A 22,110-nucleotide genomic window follows, 5' to 3' on the forward strand; every position below is an offset into this window, starting at 1 on the left:
TTATTTGCCGATAAAAGAAAAAAAGGCTTAGCAAAACAAGAAATTATTTAATGTAATGTATGTTTTTTTCTACCATGCATTAAATAATTAATATTAAGTAACAAGGGATAAGATATTTTGGAATAAGTGTCTTCAAAATCTAGAGTTTTTATGACAAATTATGTACCATTTATTTGTGTTTACCTTCATAAATAAATCAAATCTTATAAAACTAATTTTTTTGTTGTATATTAATATTTTATGTCAGTATCAGTTATCACTTTTGCGTCTCATTAAATTGCTTCTTAACGAATCCTAACTTCAATTAATTTAATGGTTATACCCACCTTAGCCAACAGATAATATAAATTATGGGATAAATACTTAATAAAATTGCTTGATGCACAAACCCAGTCATCCAAAAAGTCAGAAACGAAGCTCGCTACTTTACTTGACATGGGATCAGCTCCAAGAGCTAATGCATCTCCACTGAGTCTTACACATAACGGTAGGCGGCAATATTCTTACATTCAACCACAATGTAAGAATACTGTAAATGGACACAACTTGCGATCTTACAGACTTATAAGCTATTTAAGAAAGTTTGATAAAAATCCGGATAACAAATTGAGTTAGAAAATAAAATTTGACAAATTAAAAAATTTAAGTGACTGAAAATATTTTGGTATTAGTAACAAGAATTATGCAAAATCTGTTAAAAATAGGCAAACCAAATCATTCAAGGTACTATGGACCACACCCTTAGATGTTTAAGGCCTTCTACCTCCTTAACTACAGAAACATTCTTTCATTTCTGTCTTTGTACAATTTTTCTCGAAGAAATTCTTAATATACTGGATTTTTGAAGAAATGAGTGTTTGAGAGCAGTAATAAAGAATTAAAAATTAAAAAAAAAATCTATTTCAAAGAACTCATACGTTTAAGGTGGCTCCAGTGGCCTCAATGTTAAGATTATAAATAACCCAACCGAGGTTAATAAAATTGAATTATATTCTTTGAATTCCCATCTTTCTATTCGATTAAAAAAAAAATTAAGGTTGACGATGAAAATTGTAAGAAATCATGCTTACAAAATCGTAGTTTTAAGACAGGTTAGGTAGGAAATGCAAGCTTACGTGATATACAACCTACTGCTGCACTTATATAAATAACCCGTAAGGTGTAAAAAACATACTATCTTGTATATATTATTACGCAGTTTTCGATACACTTTATCACATACGGTTAAGGGAATGTAGTGATAGACCTGAACTTATAAAAGTTATGTAGTTATATAATTTAACAAACAAAAATTATTTGTACCCGTAAACAACCATACACACATACCTACTTTCAACTAATCTTTCTATTTCTGTCAAAGTAGTTTTTTTCGTAGAAAATTTTACTATGTGTTCCAATTTGCTACCATTAAATATTGTTGAGTTAGAATAGTAATAGTCGAATTTGACTTTCCTAAAGTTGTAAGTTTTAAGTCATTGATACAACTGAAATCGAAAAACAGCTTAACTAAATAAATCTTTTTAGTAATTTTTTGCAGTATAATCTTGAACCAAAAAACTACGTATATTTAATCTAGGATAGTGAAAATAATCTAGTAATACGCTGTGGGGTACAACCACACAGACAAAGTACTTCGTAGGCACTGGGCCGCTGAATAGAGTAAGAAAATGTGGGGGAAAATGCCATGGAAGGGCATCACGAGGGAGAGGCATGACTAGAAAGATAGAAAAAAATTAGATTTCCTCAGACGATCTTGGATGGAAATAGTTGGCGATCAAGGGACTCATACTTAACCTGCTCCCACGTTACGTAAACTTAAAATTATTGAGGCAGAGTCGGTTTGACATCATTTTCTCTTGCTCCAAGATTAACTTTTGGTTGTAAGTAACACGAAGTTGTCACACCGCACGTTGAGATTTTAGCTTGTGGAATGCTTGAAAAGGCAGTTCCTCGTCAACAAGACATTGAAACCCTAGCAGTAGTCTCAGCAACGTACGTTATTTTAAATTCTTGGCACTTCACTATGTGCTATTTTCTTTTTTCTTTATACATTTTTCCTTCATTATTTTGGTAGTCATCATATTTTTGGGTGTATGAGTTGTGATTCACGTAAAGTCCATGATTTAAGGCCACCCATCTCTTTCTTTATTTTGTTATTTACACAGAAAAATATCAATTGTATCATATTTGATAATTTTTGTTTTAAGCTTTACTCCAGCGGTAAATTAGTCATTATCTCAAGCCATTGTAGGTGAACCATAGATCTTCTGTTTTGTTTCATTTTTCTTTGATTATATTACAAGAGAACTTGTGGGACCCACGAAGTTGTAAAATATCTATTTTATAATGTCTTGCGTAATAAATTTTCATCATGTGGTGCATAAAAATCAATGCAAGGCTTTATCTCGATAGATCTGTTTTTAAGATTCAATAATGCCGAAATTGCTAAATGCGAGTTATATCATTTTGTTACTTATCACATCAATTATTTTATTTTACTTCAAATTATAAGTTTAGATAGAAAGCATTGGATTATTTAGTTGCACTAATTTTTTATTATGTTAAATTACTGTCATCGATTATTATTCTCCTAAAGTTAAAATTGTATATGCAATACAAATATATGAATTTAATTTTACTTTATAAACATTATGTAAAAGAAAACAAAGCTATCCATGCCCATTTCTGTAATGGCATAATTTTTGGTCGTATGTTTAAAGCATTATTGTACTATCTATTTGAATTGTTATATAAAATCGGTAGTCACAAAGCAAAATTATAATTTCTTCGATTATTTATTTAAAGTGTTAAAAAATAAGATAATTATATTTTTTCTTCTCTTCCGTTTTATTATCGTTGTATTTGTTTTTAAGTTTATTTCGAGAAATACAAGCCCTTTACGTGGATTTCTGTTTTTCTTCCGAATTTCCACATTATTTTGCGATACTTTATTATGCACATTGAAAGATTCATTTTTGTGTGATTTCTTAGAGGCATAAAAAGATAATACTGTTTAATTAACACGAAGGGCCCAACGTTTGTTGCTGTTCATGACAGAGGCATAAGTTAAACAAAATGAAAATTTAATTATGAATAAGTTTACAACATGCTTCTAAATGTAATTGTATAAAGATATCTTTTGACACGAGGCTCAGAGAAATCATTAATTTCAGTGAAAATGTTACGTTGTACGCACTGATAAACCTTAAACAAAATAAACAAGAAGTGATTCAATTCAAATCCACGTCAATAATTTTAGACCAGCACACAGCAGGCGAATCGGCTTTTTTTCGTATTAAAATCGTAAATCTCCAAACAGAATAAAGATATCGCTTCGATTATTTTTTTGTCTTACAGAAAATTGGACTAGATGTGCAGGAAAACTATAGCTGATAGTGTAACGATGTTTTAAAAAACTATAATTTGTTATGAAATTTTACAAAATTACTTAAAAAATTGAAAATTGGTAACAAAATTTAGATTTTCTATAGGGTTTTCTTAAAATTACTGATAAAGGGAATTTTTGGGTTGCCAATCACAAATATTAAATTAGTTTTTTTAAATTTAAAATGGCCGATCACATTTGTTGGTTTCTATTGAATTCTGCATTTGCTTTCCCACTGCATATTTTAAGTTGAAATTATATATGAAAATTGTATCACACTTTTCACTATATGATTAATACGTTAAAAAGAAACTTATAAGTTTGACTCTGAATTCTTAGTAAAAATTGTGCATTAAAATTTAACGTTATTATTATTAAATAAAATAAGGAAAATAAGAATTTTAGAGTTTTTAAGAGCATGGCTTTAATATAGTTTAGCTTTAATTTAATTTGGCTATATGGCTATTATTTGATTTTATGATAATAATTTAATTTGGCAAGGAAGCAAGAGAATGTGTGATCATTAAATTCTTAAACAAAATTGTTCATCCTTAAATAAAACAGATTGAGGCACGACGATTACTTATAAATATTGTGTGAAAATAGCGTTAATGGTTAATATCTTTACTTCGAAATTCAACAAGAATGATTTATGAAAATCTTTATGCAGATTTAACACTAATTCGATATAGATTTCTCCCTTAAAAATTTTGGCAGAGCTTCAACGGGGTACAAAGGGTAAACAAGTTCTTTAGTGGTAATTTAAATTTTCAAACTCCATTGTTTATATTATAAATTTGTTCACGGCTCATTGTATTTAATGAATCTAAAACATGCTCAACAAATTAATAATAGTAATTGTTGAAAACTTAAAAACCGTTTAGGCAAGAGCACGCAAAATAATATGATTACAACTGAAAATATACAAACAGTAAGGTGATGCTGTATACTTTCCCGAGGTAATTGAAACTCGAAGGGAATCAGCGAACGGCTTACTTTGCTACGTATGCCTCTCGCACCTTGGGTCTGATTCGATCTCTCTCGAAGCCAAAACAAGGGCTACTTATATATACTTTATATGCCTATGGCTATGACTCTAATATTATTTAATCTCATAGGCCTTAATGATTATATACATAAGGTGTTCCCGTATTTTTCTGAGTTATATGCAAATACTTCAAGTATTCCTGTGACTTTTATATTATTTTATGTTTTATTCATCAGTTGACTTGTAAGTTAATAAAGTCTCGTTGTAAGAAATTTTGTCGTGAGCTATAAAAAAAGTAGTTAAATTATCAACATAAGCGAATAATGTTGTGAGTATTACCAGGGAATGTAATGCTGCATGAATTTGTCCTTTTTCCAATACATAGTAAGTGGTATGGATATAATCAAGTAAATTGGGAACAATTAAAGAATTGTGCATCGATACATTTTTGTTAAGAAAGTGGTATATACATGTAGTGTAGGTTGCCATATTATTGAGTCTGTCCATATTATCGAAGGTCCAAGACGTAACACATAAATATTAATAATAAACTAATGTATAAACATAAGTTACTTTTTTCCGATAAATTTATTTAATAATTTAGGTCACAAAAGTCTAAAATTCACATTACTGTCAACTTTAACATAATTAACAAGTACTATGTATGCTTGCTTGGGTTCTTGTGCTATCTCTCTCGATTCCTGAACAAAAAACTTAAAATCATGCATGTTCTACTACTATAAATAAATTCACTGTATTTATTACTTATAATATGTAAGTATGATGGTTTTATGAAGATAATAGAGCTAAAAAACAGTTTTGTTATTTATTCGATAATTTACGTCATTTAATCCAAAAAAACTTACACTCTTAGTAAATCAGTTTTTCAACCAATATCTACTAAAACTAATATTAAACAATAAAGTATACATTAGATGTTACAGTAGAGTCTTAAAACTGTATTATTTATTAAAGAAATTGTTTGCCTACAACCATACACCGAAACAGATACCACGCTAGTAATATCGTATTCGATTCTTAATTCATTTGCACACGTTTGTCAGCAGATTTATAAGTAAACAGACACTTGTGATAACATTATTTAAAACAGATATTACTGAAACTCTGGACACATATCTCAAATAAAATATTATATGCTGCTTTTGACTTTTCTTAGAAACCTCCCTAACTGAGCAAGAAATAAATAAAACAATATTCGTACAAATGTTTATAATATACTACTAAATTAGGATTACATCAAAAATGCTTAAAATTAACACAAAAGTCTGTCATAAATAGTTAATTTGTCATTCCTAAATAGTCCCACAGACAAATTATCTTTTTAGTTTCGGACGGATTCCATCTCAACATAGAGACTTTCTTTATTGACGAATTTTAAACTATAAACTAACTATCTAAGCTAAAACTACTTAGAACACTTATAAAACTAATTTGGGACGGTCAAAGTATTGAAACTGTCTGATTGGTATCATTTATTATTTGTGCTTGAGTTAAAATTTTAGTATTTGATATAGGCCTCTAATCAGTGTAAATATCAATAAATATCACAACAGACACAGTAGAGAAAGTAAAGGAGGATGGCCTCCAAAAAGATCAAAAATAAGCATTAGTACTGGCTGAAAACGGAGAAGCAATAAAGGTGCATCTCAAAAGACCTTACATTGATGAGCTTTACAAATTGCTTCAGCGGCTGACAACAATATATTAGTATTCGAGTTAGCTTTCAAGCAAGCAAAAAAACACGAAGATAATATTGTAGCTAAAGATAAATCAAAGATTTTTACTGAGGTACAAAATAAAAAAATGCACTCAAATAAATCTACATTAGCATTTTATATCGAACACGATTATAACAAAAGAAGATATCGAGCATAAGTAAACGATATTCAACAGCACGGAAGTCATATTTACCCAAATTACGATAAATTATAGTATATTACAAGACGATACTTTTAAGATCTAAAACCTCATGCAGAGTGCCTTGGAACTCTACTACAACTTGTGATTAATATTGTTTTAATATTGTTGTTCTCTAAATGTCGTAAAATTTTGAATTTAAATAAAATGGAAAAATTTTGAGATGAAACTTATAACTTGTGCTACAAAACCTATCCCTTTGCAAGAATAAGTCCAACAGTACACAAGCTATTAAAGAATGGATGTGCTACTGCTCGTCAATTTTCGTTGCCTATGCTTTCTTATTCTGAAGACACAAACAAGTCATGCCATAGATTATACCATAATAATCAGACATGACACGTACAACAAATATTTAGAAAGGTGAAGTTACTAGATATTTTTAATTTAGCCGTTGTCAGTAGTGATCCATTAACTTCGTTGGTATTGATTAGTAGCAAAATATGGAAATTGAAAAAAAAGTGACTTGAGATATCAGAAAATTTATCGCAAACAGGTAAGATTCAATAACATCATTTGAAATATTACCCACTTAAAATAATCTATATTTTAGTCATAACACCGATAAGGATAGAGACATTGATTATTATCTAAGAAGCGACAACACTGCTAATACAGAAAATAAAAATGAATAAAATTAGAATCAAACAATTATAATGAATTAGAAGTTTGTTGATTAGCTTAATTATTTGTTTCATAAATTATGTCAAATAAAAAAGATGGTTAAAAATGTTGCAATTTCTTATGAATATTTACTAATTTGCCCATTCCAGTTCACCATATTGGATGGGCCATTTTGAATTTTAAAAAACTAACTTGATATTTGTGATCAGCGACTCCAAAAACCTTCATATTAGTAATTTTAAGAAAATCCAACATAAAATCTTAATTTTGTAACCAATTTTTAATTTTTTTTCTAATTTTTTAAATTTTGGTCAGCTATATTCGATCGGCCATTTTGAATTTTTAAAATCTATCGTAACATTCGTGACAAGAGACCCTAAAAACCCCCTTCTCAGTAATTTCAAGGAAATCCTACAGAAAATCTGAACTTTTTAACCAATTTTAAATTTGTTAAGTATTTTTTTAAAAGTTTATAACAAACTATAATTCTTTAAAACATCATTACAGTGTTACCTATTATTTTTCTGTATATCTAGTCTTATTAGCTGTAAGACAGAAAAAATTAAAGCGGCATCTTCATTTCGTCTTGGGATTTATGATTTTGATACAAAAAAAAGCAAATTAACCCACTGTGTGGTATGGAAATCGTGAGTTTCGCTGTAAATGTTGATATGTGACAAATTTACACGGCAACATGTGTAAATATATTCATCAGGGCCACATTAATTTGGCAAACCTGGCATCAGAGATCCATTGGGTTTGAGTCTCGGTCTTCTCTTACTTATCTTGCACCTCTGTAAATCTTTTTTCTCGCGTGCGTATTTTAACTTTAATTCAGATATCATATGAAATAAGGTTTTTTTTTTGTGTAAGTGACAAGTATCAAAACTTCGTTCAAGGCAATATTTTACCATACTAATGACTATGAAATATATATTCATTATAACATAGAATTGCACAGCATTTAAGGCATAATTTACAGAAGAGGGACTGTAAAACGTGAAATGTTAAAAAAAAAATATTCATGTGACTAAATCTACTGTAAATTAATCTTATTTATTCCATTTCAGAGCTTATATGTGAAACTACAATGACACAGTAGCGCAGTTTCTTATTTTAGCAATGAAACATATTTCTTCATAGAAGATCTTACTAGTTGATAAATTTAACTATAAATTTGCTGTAGCTAGTTATTAGAGCAAAAAAGAGCTCAGTTATCTTCATTAAGCAACCACTACACTGTGCTTTATAACGCAAGTGTCAATTATTATTATTATTAATTTCGGAATCACAGCAAAGATTTTTATGTCCAAAAAAATTTTTTTCTTGGCAACCACTGCCACGAATATCTTGTTAAACAGTTTGTTATATTGTTTATCAACACTAAGAATTATTTACATTTGAGTGATTGTCCACTGCATAGCTATGTTGTTGAAGATACTAACCTTTTTGGTTATTTCATAAAAGGAGGCGTTATACAACTTCAAACGACTAATCACTTATTTTACAGCGTTGTTTGTGTTTAACCAGCAGCAATTTATTAAATAATCAGTAGTTGCAAAATCACGCCCAGTGTTATGTAATGGTACTCAGGCTCTGATGGTACATGATTCCTCCTCCTCCAAAAAAAAACATCAATTAAACCTTACTATTTTAGTTTCAACTAAGATTATAAATATGTCAATGGCTTTTCTAAGATATTTATTATTCACAGTTTTTAAATTATCTTCTTTCTAACAGATACAACAAATAAAATAGTCATTGTATAAAAGAAATAAAGCTTAATATTTAAAGAAGATAAAGGTTGATCAAAAACTGATAAGCAATAAAAATAAGAATTCGTGAAAGAAGCCACACATTGATTATTATAACTCAGATTCTAATAAGCATGTGTGAAACGAGGAAATGCTACGAGACTCTTCGTCTCACCTTAAAACTTTTGAGTCTGAGTCTTAAAACTTGCAAAGTCTTGCCTCATTTTAAAATCCATACTAATTCCCAAAACCTAGGGGTAAATGACCAAATTACTGCGCACTCAAATTTTCGGCTGCACTTAATTTCTCATTTCTCAATATTTTTCGATACAAATTAAAAAAGTTTTACTTAATCTTTATCTGCAGCATCTTATGCTATTTGAATGACAAACGTTTTTCTGTTATGTTACTCATTTTTTTTCAACTATTGTTTTAGTGCTCATATCAGTTGCTGGTATGACTTAGTTAGCTTCGAGGGAGTAAGGAGACACCGATGAGATCGCTGCTGATTGGTCATCCGCCATTGAAGGCTCCTGGGGACTTTAGTGATTTACTTGTACATATGTATATGTTCATACAGATATATGTATATCGAGACGTATATATATATGCTAAATGCTGCGTTTTCAAGGTCACGCCTTTCTCCATGGGCTTGAAATGGCGGACATGCTCTCCTCACTCCCTCGAAGCCCGCGAGTATTACTGCACACGATTATAAAATCAACACCAGTCACTGTACCCCCAACTACTGTGTGGGTCCCTCTCATAAGGTTTTTATGCTGAAGCCCCAGACCCAGTTGCTGCGCGCCAATTACTACGAACGACTACAGAGTTTTGTAGGTAAGATTCGTTTCGAGTCACTCAGTTAAACAATTATAAATGTCATGATGTAAAGTGTGATTATGGATTGAACTTTATTACTGTCCGTACGTCTAACAATATCTAAGCACCCGAATTTTACAGTCTGTTTTTCTTACTGTCTATTACCGATGAGTACGAGTAGTTGGTGCCTGCACAGTAGTTGGGTCATTTACCCCTAAGAGACTCTTGAAAGTCTCGAAAAATACATTTAAGGCATACGATACTTTCGTAACTCTTGAAGGTCTGTAAGAAAATTTTTTAGGGACGTTTAAAACTTTTAGAAAGTCTCGATCGTCTTAAGAAAGATTTGTAAGATTTTTCATTTCCTTCAGTGGCTTAGAATCTGGTTACCAGTGTAAACGTGAATTGTGAAAAATCTTTCTCAAAACAGTAATCCAGGGTTAGACTTAATTTAGAATGGTTTTTTTAGTATACATTATATATACATTTAATAATGTTTTTGGCGCTAGTCTTTAGCCACGCTCTGACACAGTGGCAATAGATAGAATCATTGAGCCTGCAAGATCGAGTAAGAACTGCATGGAAAAGGTCATACAGCTTGATTTACATTCAATCGTCTCATCCATTGCCACTATCAGAATGCAGATAAAGATTACGATCACAAAAGTTTTAAAGTGCACATGTAATCTGTGCAAAAAAAGCGTAAGCACATTATCAGGTGAGCTTTTTCGTAATCCAACTGCACACTTGTGACCATAGTCGAAGCTTTCTGCTAATCTCTAGGGAATTCAAAATTTTTTTAAACCTTTTCTGAGACTACAAGACTTCCCAAAAGTATTAAACATTTTTTTGAGTCTTCCAAGAGCCTCGGGCGTCTCTGGATTTTTTCGAGACTTTGACATAAGATCGAGATGAGATGAGACAAAAAATTTTCAGGTCTCATCTCTTTTGGTCCTAATCTCAAAATTTTTTTATTAAGACCATCTCGTCTTGTTCCAAAGTAGATATCGTACAGGCCCAGACTGTTATGAAGTTAAAATAAAAAAAGTCAAAAAACCGTCATTTGTACTTATGCGTTATTTTAAGAAAAAGAGGTTTCATTTGCATATAATCATTAACGTGATGCACAGCTTTGACCAATTATTCGTCTGGTATTTTGATATTTTGTTTATTTGTATTCTGGTCTTACAACTTAAGTTTAAATTAAAAAATCAGACTACATTTCAGTAAGGTTCACTAGTTATTTTCTAAGCAGATATAGATATACTCTCGTTTTACTGCAACATTTTTTTATTCCAATAGTTTCTGTAAATTTTACTTTCCACTTTTTTTTCATTGACACGTGGTTACATCGGTTTTCGTAATTATTTATCTCATCCACTATTTCATGCCATTTTTTAATGTATGTGTTTTATGCTATTTTGGTCAAGGCTTTAGTCATGGGTTCATCCGTTCTAAAAACACTGCAAAAATCTACGACGTACTATTGTTGCTTGATTCGCGCTTCTATTTGTAAATGAAGCTTTAGAAAAAAAAATTAATAAAAAATCGATAATTTCTAATGATTTATCATATCATACACTATATTTATATGGCTATATAAGGCCATGCATATAATAGCTTAGCTGAAAAGAATCATTTGAAAAATTTGTTTATATCTAAGCCAGTAAAACTGAACTGCTTACAATTTTTTTTCATAACCGACCATTTATTGTGTAATAAAAATGTAACTGTTGAAAGTAGCTTAATCGATTTTTTTTTTAATCTTATGATTAGAAATATATTATGGACAACTATTTATATAAATGATATTAATTCTATAATTCATAAAAAATTAAAATACCAAATACCAGCGTTGCACAGTAAAGAAGTCTGTAGGTATTATGCAAAATTAAAATATTATGAACTTTTTTAGAAAAACAAAATTCTATTGCAACAACAATACAAATTACTCACAAATAGAAAAATCACAGACCTAGTTTTAATCAAAGTTCTTACTATTTGACTGACTATTTATTAATTTAATGTAGATTAGTCATGTAAATTAAAAGCTCTACCTTGTGTGTAAGTCTGATATTTATTTATGTAAGAATTATTTGTATTATTGTCAAAGCTAATTTTTATTTATTTAAAAGTTAAATAACATTCTTAGTTTCCGTAATACCTACAGATGTTACTATCTTGCAATGCCGTTGGTATATATATCAAAAGTTCTTATAAATTTTAAAATAAAAACTATTTACATGAATAAGTTGTAAATAATTTTAACAAAGCAACAAGATAAGAGGAATTAGAAAAAGAAAAAAAAAGAAGTGACTACAAAATATTTTAGTTAACAAAAAAACATGTGTATTAGTATTCGACCCAGGTAGGACTTGCATAACTATAATGCTTTATTGAAAAGTAGTTTTTTTATTATTATCTCATGATTTTACGGTTAAAAAATTATCTTTTACCTAAGTTATTAACTTGCACACCATGTGTATTGAAATCACAAATAAAAGTATGATAATCTAAGTTCCAAAAGACTTGCTACACAAACCTTTTCAACCAACGAAATTTTTTATTTATTTTAACATTCTGCCATTTAGATGTTCAAAATAAAATGACATACATTTTTATGTACGTATAGATATACTCAGCACTCGTAATCTTTACTCTGTACCTATATTTTACTATTAAGCTCTTAGAAATGTAAAGAAATCAATGTATACCAAAAGCTGAGACCCAAGGCTTGTTAAGGAATAACACAAGCCGCAACCTTCAAAAAAAATCAAAGAACTTCGTGATTTATTAAAATCCAAAGTATTTTTATAGAACTTTGTTTTAATGAAGAACTTTGGAGTTATTGAAGACGTTTCATGTAATTAAAAGCATACACTAGCCACTACCTCAATTAATTAATAAAAGATAAGAACTGGTCTCCGCAAAGTGCCATTTGTGGCAAGATTATACCTTTTTTACTACGTGAAAACTGACCTTAAAAAAAATTAATACCTCTGCACAAAAAACAATACATACCACAACTTTGTGATTAGTTCTTTTTATACGAATTTTAAGATTTAATAAAGCGAGAATTGCCTTTTATTCGTCAACATATAATGCTAGTTTTATCTATAAACTAGTGGGCCCCCATCTCTGCTTCGCCCGAGACTCAATAACTAAAACACCGTAGTATGTTAACAGTTCATGTGAAACGTTATCAGTTAAAAATTTTACATTTATTTTTCTACATTTTTTTCGCTACTAAACTACAAATAAATATTCTACCTATTTAAAAACTTGAAAGATTCAAAATATTACTATAAGGGTTATAGTAAAAAGCTCATCTCTCACTTAATAAATTCTTTATTTATCGATTTAGATGCTATTTTAATTTTGATAAATGTTAAACATCAGTTTTTTGACGCCTTAAATTAAATTTGTTATATGCATTTTAAGTTTTCTTCCAGTTCATCTTTTTGTGACTTTTAGCATGGTTAAGATTTTTTTGAGCCCCAAAGGCTATCTTTTCAACTTTATAAGGCTGTAATGTCTTTGTTGTCAAGGGAGTTAGACGTTTTATAACCCTGAAACGGACCGGTAAGCTTTTAAAGTATGCCCTTTCTTGACTGAAGTTTCCAGCAAACGTGATTGTCTCTATACCTCAGGGTGATTTTCTCTGGCCTGTTATTGCAGCACCACACTGATCTGAAGGAGAACTACAACATTTGATGCTTTAAGCTCGTTGTAGAGCTCGTTCCCAACGTCACCTGGTACAATGTTAAAGACGTTGGTGTCTAAAGCACCATTTTTTTGCACACTCAGTTGTTTTGGTGATGTAAGGTGGAGGGATTGGTTCGTGATGCTTGCTCGTATGAGACTGTCCCGTAGGCTCAAGTTTGTTTTTCCTTCATAGCTGTTAGGTTCTTCCAGCGCATACCTTGAAAAGGATCGGTGATTCCTTGTTGAATGTTTTGAGTCAAGATGGTAATTGGTTTAATAGTGGCCAGCTGTACATAGCTCTGAGTACGGAGACCATGACGAAGGGAGATACGCCACTGACCAAAGAATATCTCGTCTTTGGCTCGTTCCCCGGATAACCAACCGGTCATCGTTAGTCGAAAGAATGGGCCTGGATATACCTTCTCTGTAAGATGTGCCCTCGGGATGACCACTAGAAAGGAAGCCGATGTGGCTGCCCGTACTCTTCAAGGCTGTCTTTCCTGATTTGTGGTTGAAGTAGAAAATATCTGACGACACCAGGCAGGATGGTTGAATGGCCATAGAACTCTAAAGTGTTGGAGCAGGTTATGTTCTGGTTAGACACGTCTCCTAGTATTTCACCAGAGACGTTCACGTTCCAAACGCCCATTTTCCCGTGGTACTTGGTTATCTTGGCTATCTAAGATAAAAACCGATTTATTTCGCTTGTCTATGAAAGAAAAGTGTCTTAGGTAGCCAGGATGTCCAGCTGCACGAGTAACAACTTTGTTCTTGGAGTGCTTTCGAAGAATGACTACGATAATTGACAACTCGATGGGTGGAATCTACTGAACTGAAGCGCAAAGCTAGCTTATTTTAGAAAATTTTTGAGCTTCTTTATCTCTATTGATATTGTTTTTTGTGAAAAAAGAACTATGCGAAAATAATCTCGGAATTATTAAGAATTAGTATAAAAAATTTCAGCAAAATCGATTCAGTAGTTTTTACGGTTAGCAATTACAACGGTTTTAGCGACTTTACTTTATTAAGTATTACATATATATAAGTATGATACTTATTCAACTTTGTATGGAAAACATTTGTAGAGAACGTAAGCGTTAGGTGAGCAATACGGTTTTCAAATTTTAATAAAAGAATGGTTGTTTTCTGTCTTGTATTCAATCTTAAAATACCGTAAGTACAGTTTCTTATATAAATTGTTATTAAAAAGCGATTCGCAAGGCTGCAGCAGGTATTGTTTTTGCGTGCAGATGTCTATTTTCTAAAAGTTCGCTTTTCGAGTGGTAATATTTTTTAATCATGCTGTAAATAAGACTTTATAAAAATTCATTATTATGTTATATAAATTAGTTTCGATTGTGGCTGGTATACAATATATACCACACAGCACTTCCTGAATACTAACAAAAACCTTTTACTAGAATCACATATGACAAAAATACTTAAGATCTAAGCGAATGATGAGATTACTTATAGTTACTGTGAGAGTAGCTACTATTATTATTCTGACTTCTGTAGGGAATTGAGAGGATTGTTATCATAAGATTTTTCTTAAAAGTAAAAGTTTCATATTAATTATTTCAGATAATTTAGAAACATGATACTTTAAGTAATATTACTACTGATTTTATTTTGAAAATTACCAAAGCAAAATAACATGTATAAATACGTATAAAATAGCGCTATTGTACATCTTACATATAGTGGTACTGCACTACCTAATTCATAACTTATTAAATGAATCGTAAATTTTTTTTTTACTTAAAAAAAAAAATTATTTATATTTATAAATTATCTGAATTAGGTTCAGTTTATTTCATTTACACCTTATTAAGCCAGGATAACGTTTTTCTGTAACTGCGTAGCTTATCTCACAAAGTATGTAATTGTTATGTTTTTCTTCTTTTTATTTACTGCTCACCACTATGGACATATGGACATATTTATCGTAAAATGTTGATGAACACTGAATCTTCCATATCAAATAATACTTCATTATGTGAAAACTTAAATGGACACTTATCAATAGAGAACTATCATGGATCTAACACCGTTTACTTAGTAATAACACTGATGTCTGTGGTAGGAGGAGTGTTCGTTGTTTTTGCAATGATGGCTCTCTGTTATAGATCTGTTGTTGTACATAAGAACTTCTCTCTTTGTTTGAGGTACGTATACGTTTATTTATAGGATATTCATATTTAACATAAGAATAATGATCAAATCAATGTGTTTATAATTAATTATAGTTTTTATAAAAAAACTGCACTCCTGACTTTTGTTATTTAGTATTGCAAGGAGATATAACTTTTCTTAATTTTTTTTTTAATAAGGAAAAACATTAACTATTTCTAAACTATCTATGACATCATAATTTTTGACATGTTTAAAGTAATATAAGATAATTAGAAGTGCTATAAGAAGAGTCAATATTTTTTCTAGTATGATTAGTTTTTTATCTAGCGTTTGAAAAATTGTTGTTAAATCTTACTTACCTGCCTATTTTGTACAGTAGCTCATAAGAATAGCCTATTTCAAAGTAAGTACATCTTGCTGTTAAGGACTTAATACACGCATGCAGCATTATATTACTCACAAATAAAATTCATTTCTAATGAATAATCTTAAGAGTAAGATCTTTGGAATTATAATGAGAGCAATTTTTCTCCCCCAAAATAATGAATCCTATTTCTTCAAACTTTTTAGAGCTGATTGATAAATCTTACCCGTAAATATTTATTTAATACATCGTAAATCGATAAATCGTAAACAGTTGCAATCATCAGCTCTGGTACTAATAAATAAGACTAAGTGCCTGAACTATGAAATATATAAAAAGAAAAAATTTATTTATTGAAAGAAAAGGAAAAAAATTGTTCTGTTCTGGATTGCTAGCTAGAACTCATCAGTGTGGCATGTTAGCCATTTAGTCATAGAAAAACATGATCAACATCAGGAATAGTGCGGGTTATTGTAATGCTGGCAAAAGTAACGTTGATAAGCTTTTGCTATCGGTCAAAGACGAAACAATTTTGCTCCTTTTTTCTCGTATTCACTAACTGTTCCTTTACATACACTCAACGCTATGTACAAGATGCACTAAGTACGAGCATCAATAAGTCATGAGCTTGCTTTGTATAAAGACGGTATAAATGCACATGTGGGTGCAATATAATTATACAGACACACGCGTGCTACTAAACAATCACTCACTCTTTTGCTTACTTAGTGACTGTATTAAATTGAAATTAATCAGAGTAATATATCAAAGTTACAATAAACACAAGACAAATTCTTATTCAATTTTATTCAACAGTATTTCTTTCAGTTTCAAACTAAATCCACTGAGAACTTAATGCTCAACAAAAAAATTAGAAGCTCCTACAGTAATAGATTTACTACTGCAAATAAATATTGTAGGGACCTTATAAGTACTCATGCATCTTCACTAACTATATGTTTAATATTTATCAATCTGACTTATAAGGGGCGTGAAAAAATAAAAAAGAAAACATTGTTTCAGCAAAAATTATAACGCCAAAAATCAATTTTCTATAACGTCCTGTCTGGAAGTTTATTAGTTGTTGATGGTGACATGAGAAAAATGAGTTAGCAGACAGTATTAGGGCCATAAATAAGTAATTTAAAGTAATGGAGGGGTAGCAAGAAGACAATACATAAAGCATAGTATATTTAAATTATTCTAAAAACAACTGGATTGCGCCTACTTCATACGAAAAGCAGTGGATGGGCTGTGGGAAGTACTTTTTTGGCCAGTGGAGGGACGGTAAGGGAGAACGTTACGAAGTCTCTAAAAAATTCTACGCAAGGAACCATTAACTGGCGTGGCAACATGACGTAAGCAATTTTAAAAAGCACACCATGGTGACCACGGACACTATTTACTTCTATATCAGTAGAATAAGCTTAAAATAATAATAACATCCCTAAAATTTTAGCTAGCTTAAAAAAACTAGGGAAGTAGTTTTAATATATTATTACAAATAAAAACAGAATGTAACAAGTAGGAATGTCAGCAAAAGCCCCCCAAAAAGTTGCAAAAATATTCAAAACATGTTTTTTGCATCTAGAAGAAAAAGTGAAGTATCTTCAGTGTTAATTGCAGACCACAGCTTTTTTACTCTCTGGTCAGTAGAATTGGAGGCTCAACTAACCACCGCTGGAAGCCTTGCCCACTTTTCGTGTTAATGTTTTTCTCAAGCCCGTTCAAAACTAAATGTTCTTTTTTTGCAATCAGTTCTTAAAATACTTCTTATCAGTAAAAATGAATGGCATATTGTATAGTTTTAGAGTAAATAAAGACAAAACGCAATAATTTTGAAAAATGTATCTATGTTGGCTAACAACTATTTTATGGCCATTTTTCGAGAGGACCTTCTTTCGGTTTTTGCTGCGGTCCACAAAAAGTATGGAAAATTAAGCTAAAAGTTTTTGTGTATGATGAGGGTTATAATATTTGTTTTCTGTTAAAATTTCAGCTCTAAACATTGTATAAAACGCATATATAAATAATTTTGTTTGTCTTGAAATTGCACATTTTTTTTGCGGAATACTCTTTTATGTGCGATCTTTCAGTTCTCTTATAGAGCTGAAAATAATGTATTAGCCATTTTGTCACTTTTTTAGGGGGCTTGTGCTGACATTTCTACTTGTTCAATTCTGCTTTCAATTGTCATATTGTATCAAAACTACTACCCTATTTCTTTTCAAGCTAGTCAGAATTTTCCTGGCCAAAAAACTAATTCTATCATACTATATATGATTTCCAGGTTTTCAACCAATGATAAAATTACTTATCACTGTTTTACTAGCTTATCTCATGGAATACTATATTTTATATGCTCAACTGCAATGATCAATGGAAACGTTAGTATAATCACTGTGATAACATGATATAAGAGATCATTGTATACACAAATTGTCAAAATCTTTTCACGTTTTTCTCCAAAGCGGCACCGCAGGATATTTTTTTAAAACTTTTTTAATTCAATTTTATGCTACATATTAAATACGGACTAGAAATAAGTGTATGTGACAGATAAGAGTATGACGTTAGAGATGTTATCAGCGTGACTGGTAGGGAGTAATTTTAAAATCATCGGAAGATTCAATGAAAGTGCCCAGTCTTGTACTGGCCAGCCTGGTAAGACGTCATGCCATAACTTTAATTAAAACTTTTTTTATCTACGAGGTATAGTATTTATAATTAATTATTTACTAAATATTAAAATATTTATAAAAATTACACCCAGTTAACGTACGAATACTGATTCCAGCGTTACTTGCACTATATTTATACGCAATACTATCCAATAGAAAGTATATTCATATTTACACATTGTTTACCATACAATTTTATAGTTCTTTTTGAGTGTGAACCTATCAAATTCTAAGAAAAAACATATACTGTTTTATTACGAAATGTAGATTGTATATCTCCTTCATTTGACTAACGCTAGCTTAGGCCATGGACTACCTTGACAAAGAATACATAGTATTACGTATAACCAGCTAATAAATCGAAATTTAAGACTATTAGAATTGTTTATTAATTAGTTTCGACAGTAAAAAATAATTTAATTAATACATATACTTTTAGTAGCTTAAAAAAAATGCAAAAAACTTTGTTTGTCCTGACAAGGACTAAATAATGATTTTATTTTTCAACGTAATGCATTCACGTTACTTTAGATAAAAACGAAAATTTTTGGTATAATAATTTTTCATTGATTCTGGATAAGACGCTTTAACAGAATTTTGTACAAGAGATCTTTAAGGCTCGCGAATTTTGGTTTGCCATATAGTATATACCCCTGTCTCTAATGTTAAATGCTCATTTGTTACAGGATAATTGGAGCTACGTTAACATTTTTATAAGCCTACTAGAGGGTACTTATTTTCTTACGCCATACACTGTAAGATTTTATATAATCTGTTTGATCTTAAATTTCAACGCACATCGATAGATAAGGTGAAAAAATTGCACAGGGGCAGCACGATCCAATAAGTGATTCCTGGTCTCCTAAAAGAGAGCATAGCTACGTCTTTTGGTAAAAGCTGTCAAAAAGCATTGAGGAAATCTTCAATCTTTGTAACATAATCCACGTGTACATCTAATTTTTATTGTATAGCACAAAAACTTTGCACTTAGTGTGACGTGAATGTGTGTCAGTCTCGTTTGATACTGCATGATAAACTAAGCAGTTCGCTACGCCTGAATTTGTTTATGTACGTCTTACACTGTGTAGATATATTTGTTTTATGAAAATTTATTATGGGTTTTTAATATTTTCATAGTTAGCTTGTTTCAGAGATAAGGCTACATAAATAAATAATGACAGTTATATAGTTCAATACAATGATTACTGACATAATTTCCAAAAGCAAAGTTTTATTAGGTTTCTTAAGTAGTATTATTTTTCATCAGAATTCGTGATCTGCTAACATTCCGAATAAAAGAATTTTTAAGGTAGTTTGCTAGACATAATGGGTTGCACATACAAATCTATACGCACAGTTATCGTCGAGATATGCAGTAGCTAGTGCCAAAAGTTAAAATTCTGAATATTCAACTATATCATTGACATAAGAATTAAACCCTTTAAGTCTTTTTCCAATTTTTTTATTACAAAACCATCTTATCTTCAATATTTTCCCGAAGAACATTACTAATTTCTATTTAGTCACTATCACCAGATTGCCGATCTCATCCATGATAGGGTAGATAAAGCTGGCAGTTTTTACGTTTGTATCAGTTATTAAGTTTGTGTCACGAAAATGGCGGCTTAAAAGAAGTACTAAGGACTTATTATCCATATTGAGTAAGTAAATGGCCAAGTTTTCAATCACACAATCATTGCCAGGCTTCTTCAGACCCAGAGTATCCAAAATGTACTTGAATATGATAAAGATTGACTTCCTTGCTAGGACTCCTCATTTAGTTTTATGTATGTACCTGAACACATTCTCTCACGTCGCCAATGATGCTATTGTTCTCTACGACTTGATCATATAAAATGAGACAGTAAGCAGATGCGCTTTCTGGGAAATTCTATTCTGCTTTAAACCCTAAGCATTTGTTGACTTACGTGATTTTTAAGGCTTTATTTTTAATGGAGCAGTCAATTATAAAAAGGATCGTGTGTGTAATTAAATCTGTTTTATTTAACATAAGTTCTAGTTCATTTCTAAAAAACTTTTTTACAATTTAGATCAAAGTTTTCATAAGGAAAGAAACACGAGTTGAAAAGAAGTTTTACATTGCTGAGAGACTGTAGATACTAGCATTAATAACAGGCTTATTTTTTTTGCTTTTTCCAAAAGTTAAAAATAGCATAACAAAGCTTTTCTAACAGATTGGAAGTTTCAGCAGTAAGCACGTGCCTAAAACTTTTGGGCAATAAAAGATACTTAGACAATTTATAATTACGAAAAATTATAGTAGTAGGCTTGTCTTTAGCAACAACATTCAGTTTATATCGTATTTCTAGCGTGAGCCACGATAATGAAGAGTTTGATGCCAAACGCAAATTTCAGTGCGCATCTCAGCAAGTCTCCGATTTTAACGCCACCAATGTTCGAGCAGTGTACTACTAGCTATGAAATATATACTAACTCTGCAGACGATCAATTTTGTATATCACTGTATATATATATATATCTTCTTATATTATATAGTTAACTCAGTAGGGCAATCCACAAAAACCCCCCACCAACCCCCATTTGCCCCCCACTGCCCCCCTACCAACCCTCCACGAAATAAGGTAAAAATACGTTATTTTTTTTAATATTTTGACGTATCGTAGTTTTTCTCAAAACCCCTCACAGCCTTCCCCTGACCCCCCACCAACCCCCCGCACAATTTTGCATGGCCTCCACCGCCCCCCCACAAAATATTATATGAATAGTATAGAAGTATGGTATAAGTCTTTATTTAAGCCAGGGGGCTCAACCTCGTATGGCTTGATGTGATAATAACAATGTATGTTTGAATATTTAATCAAATAGTTACAGATTACTGCACAATAATATAATCAGCTTAACTCGAATACAATCAATTGTATTTTGATTTACTTGATCCCTTGGTTTCTTTGTAAGCATAAAGTTTTTAGTAGGCTGACTTTTTTCGTGAGCATTTTGTAACGTTGCATTTTGCCAGGCCTGTCAATGTGTTAAAGTCTATTACCACATTCCTACCAAATCACATGAAAATACTGTATAGTAATTTTTCTCAAAACATCCCACATTCCCCAACCTACCCCCTATGGCCCTCCCACTGACCCCCACGAACTTTTTCATGGCCCCTACCGCCTCCCCACACCACTTTTTTGGAACCTGACCGTGATCATACCGTCTTTACCTATCTTTGGACAAAACTATCTTATTGCCATGATTTATTTCATCGTCAAAAAGGAATTTAATGTCATAAATTGATTTATAGGGGGTTGTTGCGCAAAACATCATTATTTGTACAACTAAGTACGTTTAAAAAGCAATTTATATGGAGTTAACAATATTTTGAAACCAAATAATATATACACATATATTGGTGCGCATAATTATTATATCATCATCACTTATATAGTCCTTTATTACACAATTTTTTTTTTTTAACGTACATAAACTTAAGTTAAATTTAGAGTTTTATTAATATAAACAATGAAAGTTTTGCATCACTTTATGAGTCATTTTGTAAAGCCTGACAAAATCACGAAGACTTACGTCCATTTCTATTTTGTTTTAAGTTAATGCTGAAATAGGTACAATAGATAAACACGATATACATTCATAAGAGGTATTATTAATTATTAAATTTTACCTACACATAAAAAAATAATAATTAAATCATGTTATAAATATCAGATACATTATTA

The 22,110-nt window shown here is 30.8% G+C and overlaps 1 protein-coding gene across 1 annotated transcript in view; it reads left to right on the forward strand.

The window, feature by feature from the left end:
* mmd (disintegrin and metalloproteinase domain-containing protein mind-meld) overlaps positions 1–22,110 on the forward strand; it is a 2,100,572-nt gene that overhangs the window by 1,541,662 nt on the left and 536,800 nt on the right. Inside the window, exon 21 of the mRNA XM_089595760.1 lies at positions 15,246–15,384. Coding sequence (XP_089451886.1) covers positions 15,246–15,384 — 139 coding nt within the window. The remainder of the gene's footprint in view (positions 1–15,245; positions 15,385–22,110) is intronic.

Source organism: Copidosoma floridanum, unplaced genomic scaffold (genome assembly GCF_036245765.1).
Source record: "Copidosoma floridanum isolate Cflo_tuat_1 unplaced genomic scaffold, Cflo_Japanese_pri ptg000027l, whole genome shotgun sequence".
Lineage (NCBI taxonomy): Eukaryota > Metazoa > Arthropoda > Insecta > Hymenoptera > Encyrtidae > Copidosoma > Copidosoma floridanum.